Consider the following 12,037-nt stretch of genomic DNA (forward strand, 5'->3'; position numbering starts at 1 on the left):
ACCTAAGTATATAAGATTAATAATTTTTAAAACACAAAAGGTACTATATCTGCTAATATATAGAAGATAGATATATGGTGTCGCGGACTTTTTTGTAGAACTTTTAAAGATACATAAAGCCTCCATACATTAATTTCAATTTTACACAATAGTTAAGGCAGCGCATGCGAATAAGTCTGTTTAAGAGGATTTTCAGTCCGACCTGTATGACAAAAACTGTGATAACTCGGCTAATATATATGATACCTATATAAAATATAGCCTATAGCACTCCCCGATAAAGTAGCATTCTACTGGTGAAAGAATTTTTAAAATCGGACCAGTAGTTCCGAAGATTACCCCATTTAAAAAATGTGACAAACTTACAAACTTACAAACTTTACCTCTTTATAATATTAGTATAGAAGTATAGATAAACAAACTCCTATAATAAAAATTTACTTCATTTACATTTGTTTTGTAAGTACATATTTTGTACCTAATTGAGATCGATATGTAGGTAGGTTAATTGAACGTTGTTAGTAGTTGAAAGGTGCGGTTATGATTCGCTTTTCGCACCTATTAATTACTTAGAAGTAATTTGCTTCTGTTTGTACTGGTTAAGTTTCCGTGGGTTGTTTAGGTGCGGTGGCCGGTATTCAGCTAGAGGTGGGTGCCTAATTGCGTCACGAATTTAATTAAGTGACTGCATAGAATAGCAACCTAAATTAAGCGATTAGTCAGTAGTGATAAATTAATTAATATTAACCCACACAAATACCTACGTACTTTGGGAAGCAATATTTTAACACTGCCTGGTTTCTCTTGACTAGGTAAGCAGGTAGGATTAAGGTCAAAACTCATTATTACCCCTCGGAACGGAAACGCCTCGCCTACGGACAAGCTTACCGCGGGATCACCTGGCTGACCGCTCGCCGGCACCGCGGCTTCTTCCTTTCAGAGGTTCGAGAGCTAGTGGAAATTGTTTAATAGGTATTTGAGGGAAGTTGAAAGCTTGGCCTTTACCTTTTCTATGCAACGCTAACACAGTAATAGAGTCTGTCTGAGGAGTGCATGGTAATTTTTTTCGTAAAAGATATTCAGATTGCGTCAAGGATATTTTTTGCATAAAATAAAAAGTCCTTCTACTTCCTTGCCAGGCCTCCAGTTCGGTGTTAGGTTATCATAGGAGAAGAAACAAGTTTTAAACTCGACTCAAATACCTACTCAATAACATCCACTCTCGGACTAATACAAAAAGCCGTAAAGGAACTGTCGGCTAGCCGTAGCGAGGCATCGCCGGTAGGACGGCGAGGCGATACGTACCTAGTCGGTAGGTAGGTAAGTAGGAATAGTTGTTTGAAAATTTTTGTAATTAACAATAATTACATATTATGTAGGTATTTATTATTTTGTTAAGTTTCGTAGGTAAAGCAACGTATAATGCCTACCTACCTGGGCATCTATAACTACCTTATATCATATGTACCTAATTTTTAGCACAGGCCCTTTAATAAAAACTATAATAAAAGCCTCCTAATATCGGTGTTTAGGCATATCGCGGGATTCCATTCCCTGCTATTACTTAAAATAAGTAGGAATAGGTATTTAAGTATTAATATACGTAAAAGGAATTAACAATTTGTATACGGTCCTATCGATAGAATTATTCGATTCGGATTATCTAGGATACAATATCGGTATCCTTGAATGTACGGGGTACGGGATACCTACGGCGGCGGGCCCCCGCCGTCGAGACGGTGCACCGGCCGCACGACGCGCCGCGAGCCGCGCCGGACCCGCCCGAGCCCGCCGCGCGCCCTGCGCCCCGCACTCCGCCGGCGCCCCCGTCCCGCGCGTCAGTCGCACATTGAACGCTCGTGGATTCTGTTCCGCTCTCTATCAAATTCCACACTATTGTGAACGGGCTTTTGTCTAAAATATTGCACCGGTAACGAATTTTTTGGTGGTGATTAAAATCTGTGCAGTGAAATTACCGTTTACGGTACGTGAAATCTGTCGAATGTTTTTCTATAATTCGAACATTCCGAATAGTTTGTGAAAGGTTATTTCTGTGTTGATTCATGCGGAGCGGTGTTCTGGAAATAGATCGTTCGTGCTGTGGCGCATCCCTTCGTCGGGGAAGGATTCCCGCGGAGGCCGATGCTCGACTTGCATATCTTTTCCCGGATTCGATTCTTTTACGACATTCGGGCGTGTCTCCGCCGGCCGTTCTCGAAATGGCGTCCGCGAAGTTTTCGCGAGTTTTGAAATGCGACCGGTAAAATGTATCGCCGGTAGCACGCGACTCCGTCCGCCGGTTTAATTGTCAACGTCAAGATAATTTCGATTGTAGACCTCCCGCTTGAACACGTGAATCGTTATTGATGTTTTGACGTCGTTTCTCTCTTTTCGCCAGGGTGTGTCACCTGTTGCTAGTACGGGGGGCAAGGGGTGATCGTGTGACCTGGGTCATTATTTTCTATAGATATCACAATCAGTAATAAATTCATGACGTAGTACATGGGCATTTTGTCTGACTTTTTATATTGTTTACCGTATTATTTTAGGCTTGTTGAGTTGAAGGATATGAGAAACCAATTTTATCTCCCTACCTACAAGTAAACAAAAAGTCATTGGGTACTGTGTATTACTTTACTGTTTAAACCTCTTTGGAGTGTTAAAACCAATGATATTAAATACTAGATGAGTTACCAGCGCATAAAAAATAAAAAATGAGGCGCTTATAAGAGGAAATTTAAAGTCAAAATGTTATTTGTGGTTCAAAACGAACGTTATCTAAATATTGTCTACAATGTCGAGTTGTGTGATCAGGAAGTATAAAAGCTATATATACATAAATATATATGGATGGATTAAAGACAAAATTGTGCATGTGTTGTAGCCTATTATTTGAATCACTTTTTGCGGTGATTTTGTACGAACGTAACCGATTTATAGTATAAAATTATCATTGGTTATAACCAGTAAATGTTTTGACCAGGAACCGTACACAAAGAAGATCTTTGTAGCTACATCAAAAGTTTACCAACGGAGTGGTTTCGATCCTGTCATGAGGAACTCACTGGAAAGACAGAGATTTAACTTATTTGACAGTACAAAGGTTATTTGTTGTGTTGTGCAGTGGAAGCGAGCCACGTCGACGGCAACCTGGTGGATAATGTAGCGGAGAGCGGCGAGGAGTCCGAAGACGAGTGGAACTATTTCAAGGGAGAGGGCGAGCGGGAGCAGGTCCCCGCCGACGACGCGGACGAGCCTCCACGGTCCGACACGCCGGGTCAAGACAATGTAAGCTAAACATAACAGTAACAGTAAAAAATAGATAATAATTTATTTATTTGAGCCGTGATAGCCCAGTGGATATGACCTCTGCCTCCGATTCTGGGGGGTGTAGGTTCAAATACGATCCGGGCATACACCTCCAACTTTTCAGTTGTGTGCATTTTAAGAAATTAATATAATTAAATACATATCTGGAATAGCGCAGAAGCTACTTTTGAGTTCCCACAGAAACAGAGTCTGTGCTAAGTTTAATTCTGCAGGATGTTAGTGTTAATTTACCCACTTTTATGCCCAAGATTATTCTCTGAACTAAAAAAGAGTAAGAAACAGTAACAATTGCAAATATTGTATATATGTATATAAACTTTTAATGTCAGTCATTGGCACAGTTTACTGACATTAAATTTATATAACACATGTAACTTTCTTGTACATAAGATTAGGCACCTACTACAAAAACAAATGAATGATGTTTCAAGTTAAGCCTACAACAATTTATTTATATATTTACTATTATAGGCTTTCAAGCATCAAGTCCTTTGTTAATTACACATAAGATGTGGATTTTGAAGGATTTTCACATACTCAATCATGCTTTTCTACATAATAATTTATTATCAGCTTGTTTATACAGAATTATGAAGAATGCTTGATTATAATTCACAACATAAGTTACATTCATAGTTTCCAAGAAATTTGTATTGATAATGTTGTTTAAAAATAGATGCATTGCTATTCCATTGTGTACATGGGAATGGGACAGTTTTTTTTGTATTCATCAGCTGCTGGTGCCTCAGGAATGTGAATGCTTACCTTATAAATACTGAAGCAGAGTATTTTTTTTAAATGTATACTTCCATGATATTGTCATCAAAACTATCAATATATATTATTTTTTTCGTCTAGCAATTATTGCCTGTGGGAATACAAGGATAAAATATAGTTCATGTTAGTTGTTAATAATGTAGCTTTTCATTGGTGAAAGAATTTTTGAAGTCGCCCCAGTGGTTCCACCACCTGAATATAGAAACTCACCTCACACATTTTTGATATAAGTATTGATTTAAGTACAATGTTATTTTAAGGACATAATTAAGCTCTCTGTTCTTGAGTTCTTTGTTTGGAGTTTAATTTCAGGAGGATAAATCTTTCTTGTTTGTTCTTTATTCACTTGTGAATGCAATCTTCTTAATTTTAATGTACAAACAATAAGTGTGTAGTTTCATTCAAAATTAACAAGGTGTATTAACAGGTTCAATTCAAAGTTAAAACATTAAGGTAAGTTACGTAATTTTTATCAGTTTTGGCTAGGAAATAAAAAGTACATTTTCTGTATGTTGCACAATATCTACCAGTGTTGAGTAATAAAAGAAAGTTTATTTAAAATAAGTTTCAGACTTGTTTAATATTAGCAAACTGAGGAAAAGAAATCTCTCATTCTTTGAAATTTAAAAAAAATGTATACTAAACCTTCTTCTTAACATGAGAATTTCTGACGAAATTTTCTCAACCCTAAAAGGGAAGGTATTTTTAAAATTGTTACATCTGTGGACAGCTAAATTATCAGCGAGAAACATAGCCTATGTTTTGTATTTGCACAGAGATAAGAACTCCTGCAAATAAAACCGAAGTTAAGAAGAAATTTCAACTAGCGTATGAAACGCAATGTAATTTTTAATAAAAGTAGCATACACCTGCAATTTCGTCCGCCCTTCCCTGACACAAAATCCGTTTTTTAGCAGACATCCACTTACTATGAACTTTATCCCTGCCCCAGTTTTTTATAGTTTGCGAAGTGACCTAGCGCTTTATAAGTATATTTATATGTACATTTAGATAATATAATATAGAATATAATTTCTTTCTAGTCTGCCTGGGAAAGTAGTTCAGTAGACATGAACAGTTCCCCACTGAACCCCGACGCGCCAGTGTTCGTGCCGGGCAGCGTGGCCGGCTCCGATGTGCTGCTGGCACAGTCTCCGAGGAAGCCCATGCCCATGGATGACATCGAGCTGCCCGACGGCAACCAGTTCCAGAGTGAAGCGGTCGTTCGACCAGCTGAATTGCAGGACTTAGATAATAGTGATCACCTTAACGGACACCATGTGAGGATTAATTTTTTTAAATCAACTTTATAAAAGAGTCTTTAAGTTTGATGGAGCTATGTTTTTTAAAGAACACATAGACATTTCACCTTTGAATATATTGATTATTGAATTACTATATATTTAACAAGTACATACAAGTAGTTTATTTACAGTCTTTTACATATGTTAATGCTAATATCATAAAGATTTGATAGTATGTTTGAATTGAAGACTGAAACTACTGGACTGATTTAAATAATTCTTAGTCTTTCCCCCTAATAAAAGTAGGCAATATTTTTTAACTACATGGGTGATACAGTGGGATATATATCAAGTATTTTCTCTGTTTATAAAATGCTGTGTGGATTTTTGGTAATTTGTCTTATTTTAATCTAATAAAACAATGATAATTGCTTTTTTTAAATTTCAGAACATATCAATGGAAGGTGTAATACAACATCTAAATGGGAATGAGAAGAATGAGATGGACAGCTTAGGTTTTGGCTTTAATGTTGGAATTGAACAGGAGAAGATAAAAGATAACGGAATATTACAAGAGTTTGAAAGAATACAAAAGGACACTACAGATTTTTGTAACATTCAGGTATGTGTAAATTATGTCCCAAAGATTTCTACACCAATTCTTTAATTGTTTTAATTGTTATTCATTAAGAATATAATTATTTATATTTTCAATACAATTTATATTTGTAAATTTACATGTGACATGTATATTAAGAGGTTCTTTAAGTTGCGTTGACACTCACCTTCTATAGCAGTATTGCGATTTTTTGGTGTAGGTGAGTGTTGGTGTTGCAGCATCTTAATGGGACCCCGTAAACCTTTATGTATGTCACAAGTCTTGGGATCTGCACAGAGGTTTTCTGTGCCACAGAATATACTTGGCACCTCTACTGTAAATCCTTGGTATCTTTTCTTGCAACCTTTCCTGCATAGCTGTAATTAATATTTATGGTTTTGCAGGAAAAGGATTGATATTTGATAAATTTATTTAAAGATCTGCATCATTTCATGTCTTTTGCTCATGTTTTTTTTTACTACCTACTTAAATCCCAAGAGAAAAGCAAACATAATAATAAATTAATTATAAACTTTCAGGTGTTCCAAGCAAATACAGAAACAAATCCTTTCAACACAGAGGGGGATGATGAATTATTTGAAAGACTTAAAAACAAGGAAAGGGATCCTATGAGTATGAGCTTTTATCAGGAAAAAGATGATGATACTTGTGAGCGCTTTGGGAAACTGGGGCCCAGTGTTGATCTCAATGCAGTGCAACTTCTTCCAGACAGTGATGATGAAGATATGCAACCAAACGGCATATATCAAAATGAAGACAAAGAAAATGTGTGTCCTAGTGAGAAATCAAACTTTTTCAATCTAGAAGATGGACAAGAACCAAATAATGATATAATGAGGTTTGATGATGTGTCTGCTGAAAATGTAGCAAATAATATTACGAATTTAGATAATTTCATGGATTTCAATGTTAATAACACAAATAATGTACAGAACTATTCCAATGCCGAGTTCGAATGTAACGTTCAACAGGATGTCGTCCAGACAGACACACCTGAATCTCACAAGCTTCTGTTTGAACAAATACCAGAAATACCAGATGGTAAAAGTTCAGAACTAGGTTTTACAAATGAAGACTTATTGGACCCTTCAGAGAGTGATAAAGATGCGCGAGCTATCACACCACAGGATGAGACCTCACAGGATATTGAAATGGAGAGCAAACTTGAGGAGTCACCAACAGAAGAAGTCCAAGCAGAAATATCAGGTGAAATTAAAGATGATCTGGTGCAATCAGATCAGCTGGAAGTTTCAGAAACTAGTGGCCAAATTGAACCTCTAGATAACATTGAAAATGACATCACAGAATCAGAGACATCTCCAGAATTAGAAGAAAAGCCAATAGAACAGTACTCCAACTCTTCAGATGTAGCTCAAGGAAATGTCATAGTTGATGTCCATCAAAACCCTGAATCTGAGTTCAACAATTTCGATGACTTTGAAGCTGGTGAGAAACAAGATGTAGCCGATGAAAGTGTTAAAGAATCATCAGAATTTGATGTAGATACTGAGATCAGACTAGAAACTGAACAGGACACAGACAATTTAGAAGTGCCAGCATCTCAGATGTTGAGCGCTTCACCGATACATTCCCCAGCGCTAAGCGAGCCTTTATTACTCAGTGATTCTCCTGTGTGCACTTCACCCAGTCCTAAAGAACCTGAGTTGCGGGAGTCCCCGCTGCCTCAAGATACATGTCTGCCCGAAAGTTCTCCACTGCCTCAAGAAGAATTGTCCGCACTTCGAGAATCTCCATACCCTCAAGAGTCGCTACTGCCCAGTGAGTCACCACTGCCCAGTGAGTCCCCCTTACCTACTGAATCACCAGTTCCCAGTAAGGCTCATGTCGATCTAGAGTCACCTCTTGCAAAATCACCTCTTCCCACAGAGTTAGAGGTTTCAGAGTCAAATGCACCAGCACAATCACCTTTGCTGTCTCAATCTCCTGAACCACAACCACAGTTACCCATACAAGATAATCTTGAGGCCCTAGCACCGGCTGAGATTCCACTTCCTCAGGAATCGCCACTACCCTCAGAATCACCTTTACCAGACGATGCACATCTTGTTGAATCAACACATCTTAGTGAAGTGTCACAACCTAAAGAAACACTCTTATCTGAATCACCATTACCTCACGAAATCACAAATAACGAACAATCGTTAGCCCTTGAATCACAAACAGAGTCTCAAATTGAATCACAAATTGAATTGCAATTAGAATCACAAGTTGAGCCTCAAATAGAAGCACAAATTGAGTCTCAAATAGAAACACAGTTAGATTCGCGACTAGAGTTTGAACAAGAAGCAACAGTACCAGATGAAATAAAACTAGAATCTCCTCTTCCAGTTGACAATGTTGATCTAGAAGAACCGACTGTTAGTTCACCTCTTCCTGTAGAACAAAAGATTGAGGAGTCATACATTAGTGATCAACATAAAGAATTTTCAGATTTCGCGCAAGAAGCAACCGAAACAAACAATCAGCCTTCCAGTGAATCTCCAATGCCAATAGTAACGTTAGAAGTGGAGGAACCTGTACATAGACATATCGATTCACCTGTGTGTGAACCGCTTAGAGATTCGCCCTCACCTGTCGAGCCACTAGCAAAATCGCCTTTGCCTGTTGAAACTGTCAGGGACTCTCCTTTGCCTGTTGACGCGGTTAGAGAATCACCTTTACCTGATGAACCAGTCAGAGATTCGCCTTTGCCTGTCGAACTACCGTCAATTGAAATAGAACAGGAACGACCTGAAAGTATCTCGCCAGCGCCCGTAGAAAATACCCCAGATGTGAGTGCAACGATAGCCGAGACATGCAATATTGAAGTAACAGAACAGACAACAGTGGCAGAACCCATCCTACAAGTGGAAGCGATCCCGCCGGTCGAAGAAATCGCGGCTGTCGAGTCTTCTGCTCCTTTAGTCGAGTCAGATTTTGAAATTATTCCTTCTCAGGAGCCCGAAATGAAACAAATAGCAGAAATCAGTGCTCCGACACCCGACATCGTGCCCGAAGAACGACCGCGCAACGAACTAGTCACAGATATAGATATTGGCATTCCCGAGTCGAGGGCGCAGGAGATATGCGTGCCCGTCACTAGCGAGATCCAACTCGAGGATGCGGTGCGGCCCGGAGCCACTCCGCCGCCCACGCCCGCCGTCAGCGACGCGCCCATCGCGGCAGCCATCGCCGCCACGGCCGCCGCCGCAGTCGCCGCCACGGCCGTCGCCGCGACCGCCGCCAAACCGAGCTCGCCGAAGAAGTCGCCGACGTCACCTACCGCGAAACCCGACCCGAAGGCTACGCCTAAATCGACCGCAGCCCGAACACCAGCATCGACCAAACGCGCCGCCCCTGCGACTCCCGCGGCGCGCACCCCGACCACGCCGGCCGCCCGCGCTCCCGCCGCGCGCCCCTCCAGCGTCAAAGCGTCGCCTGCCGCCCCGCGCTCCGCCACCAAACCGGCCGCGTCGCCCCTCAAGTCAGCAGCCGCGGCCAAGCCATCCCCTGCCGCCGCCAAGCCCGCCGCGGCTCTCACTGCGAAACCCGCGCCCCGACCTGCCGCGGCACCCATCTCGCGAACAACCGCGGCCCCGCGGTCTGCGCCGGCCCCGAGACCGGCTCCAAAAGCCCCGGCGCCGAAGCCTGCCACGGCAGCGCCTAAAGCAGCGCCTGCAGCGCCTAAAGCAACGACAGCGACGTCGAAACCAGCGCCGCGACCTGCGTTGTCAGCGAGGCCGCCCGTCAGGAGCACCGCGAGCGCGCCGGCAGCCAAACCCAAGGAAGTGAAACCTAAGGCGCCCGCGGCTCCGGCGCCCTTGACCAACGGAGACGTGAAGGCGAGTGCCAAGGCGCCGCCCACGACGAAAGCTCCGAGCGCGCGCCCTGCGCCCCGCCCCGCGCCGCGCCCCGCCGCGCCCGCCACAGCTGCCGCGCCTGCCAGGTCAGTACTTTGGACCGTAGTTCTGTATGACTAATACATAGTTTCTAATAGATATTTATTTCTCAAACTTCAGATTCAGCCATGTTCAAATAGTTCAGTGTTAAGTAGGGAAGAAATCAAATTCTAGGAGGATGTGAACTAAATTAGTTACCACAATTGACCGTAATGATGTTAAATGAATGTAAACAAACATACATTGCTAAAATAATAGACATTTTAAATTTCCTGTTTCTATTCAATTTTGAACTCCTCGCTAAAGGTCTAGACCTAAAAGAAAAAGGTCAAATCCACTGGGCTATCATGGCGTCATCACGTGACATTTGGCAATGAGGTAGCATTGCCAAATGTCACGTGATGACGCCATGATAGCCCAGTGGATATGACCTCTGCCTTCAATGCACCTCCGACTTTTAAGAATAAATTTAAATATCACATGTCTCAATAATGAAGAGAAAACATCGCGAGGAAACCTGCATACCTGAGAATTTTCTTTATTCTCTATGTGTGTAAAATCGGCCAATCTGCCAGCGTTATGGACTATTGGCCTAACCGCTCTCATTCTGAGAGGAGACTCGTGCTCAGCAGTGAGACGAAAATAGGTTGCTAATGATGATGACTTTCAACAGAGCCGCAGCGCCCAAGCCCGCGGCGCGCGCCGCCCTGGACAAGCAGAGCAAGGACCTCGCCAACAAGCGCATCACCGCCAAGGCTGCGCCCCCGAGGACCGCCACCACCAAGGTAAGCCAACTGTGCTGACATTGTGAATCGATAGCCTTACTAAGGCTACGTTCCACTAAGCGATTAGAACGTCCTAAGTACTCCTGCAGTTGTTCCACATAACGATCATGGTGGTTGTGGTCCCAGCGAAAACTTCACTGACGAAATCATTTAAAGGCTCACAACGATCGTTCTCAAGAGGAAGATCGTCGTAGTCATTTATGGTAGCTATTATTTACTAATTGTTTTTTCGCTCTTATAGCCAAAACGGTTTCAGTCATTATCATGACCATCAGATAGTGCCAATGAATTTATCATTATCGCCCTAAACCCATCAACCTGCATTGATGCAGCGTGGTGTGTCTAAACTCATGATGCTGTCAAAATAGGCAGATAGATATTGATGAATTATAAATATATTTTTTGTAGGAAATTTAATTATTTACATCAATTACGTCATACTGTATAAAACATGCTAAAATAATACAAATCTTCATAAGCTTTGATCTACCCACACCATTCTACATTGAACAAACAATAAGAGTCATCACCAATGAGTAAGTTATATTGATTATTGAATTTCGGTCACAGGCCCCGGTCGGCATCAAGGGCACGCGGGTCACCAAGAAGCTTGACAACAAGAAGGAAAGCGAGAAGCCCTTGACCAACGGCACGAGCGACGACAAGGCGCCGCCGAGCCCGCCCGCCGACGCACTGCTGCCCGACGTCATCGCGTAGGCGGCACTACAACGATTCCTATTATTTTCCGCTTGAATTTTGTGATTTTCTATAAGTGTATCATAGTTTTAAGCTGTACGCACATTACAGCGCGCGCAAAACTGACACAATGCGGTGCGCTCATTTCACTGACGCCAATACGTTGTACTTCTGATATGCGATGATGTTCAGAGTCATAATAAAAATCACCGTACAGTGAATGTTATCGGTATATTTAGTAATTAACACAGCGTACCGAGATATGACAAGGCAAATAATTCTCAATTTTTTGAACGCGTGCTGTAATGTGTGGGCAGCATTAAAGTCGCTCGTAGCGGCTAGTCGTTAGGTGCGGGAGGCGTCTCCCATTTTTATATTATAGACTTCGGCTTTTAGTGTACGAGTATGTAAGAATACGTTGCGAAGAGCGGGAGCGGGCGGGGCGGTGCGCGGCGCTGCGGTCGGCGCGCGGCGCACCGCCCCGCCGCGGTTATTATCCACTAAGTTGAACGCACATTGCCGCAACGCCGCACGCGCGCCTGTGCGACAATGTGCGACAAACTTTAATCCATTATTATGAGAATTTTTATATTACCAACGAATGATTGATTTTAAATCTGCCTTTTAATTTATCGTATTATTTAAATAATAAAAATGTGAAGAAGGACTGAGATATTGTTTTATTTT

General features: G+C 41.7%; 1 protein-coding gene across 3 annotated transcripts in view; it reads left to right on the plus strand.

The window, feature by feature from the left end:
• Positions 1 to 12,021, plus strand: part of LOC112055609 (microtubule-associated protein 4) — a 129,914-nt gene extending 117,893 nt beyond the window's left edge. For 2 of the 3 annotated variants that reach the window (XM_052881530.1, XM_052881532.1), the window contains 6 exons: positions 3,125 to 3,288; positions 5,151 to 5,387; positions 5,800 to 5,973; positions 6,489 to 9,916; positions 10,543 to 10,654; positions 11,225 to 12,021. In XM_052881530.1, the coding sequence (XP_052737490.1) occupies positions 3,125 to 3,288; positions 5,151 to 5,387; positions 5,800 to 5,973; positions 6,489 to 9,916; positions 10,543 to 10,654; positions 11,225 to 11,371 (4,262 nt within the window). In that variant the 3' untranslated portion in view covers positions 11,372 to 12,021. The remainder of the gene's footprint in view (positions 1 to 3,124; positions 3,289 to 5,150; positions 5,388 to 5,799; positions 5,974 to 6,488; positions 9,917 to 10,542; positions 10,655 to 11,224) is intronic. The other variant, XM_052881531.1, reaches the window with a different exon arrangement.
• Positions 12,022 to 12,037: the final 16 nt, after the last annotated feature.

Source organism: Bicyclus anynana, chromosome 5 (genome assembly GCF_947172395.1).
Source record: "Bicyclus anynana chromosome 5, ilBicAnyn1.1, whole genome shotgun sequence".
In the NCBI taxonomy this organism is placed as follows: Eukaryota; Metazoa; Arthropoda; class Insecta; order Lepidoptera; family Nymphalidae; genus Bicyclus; species Bicyclus anynana.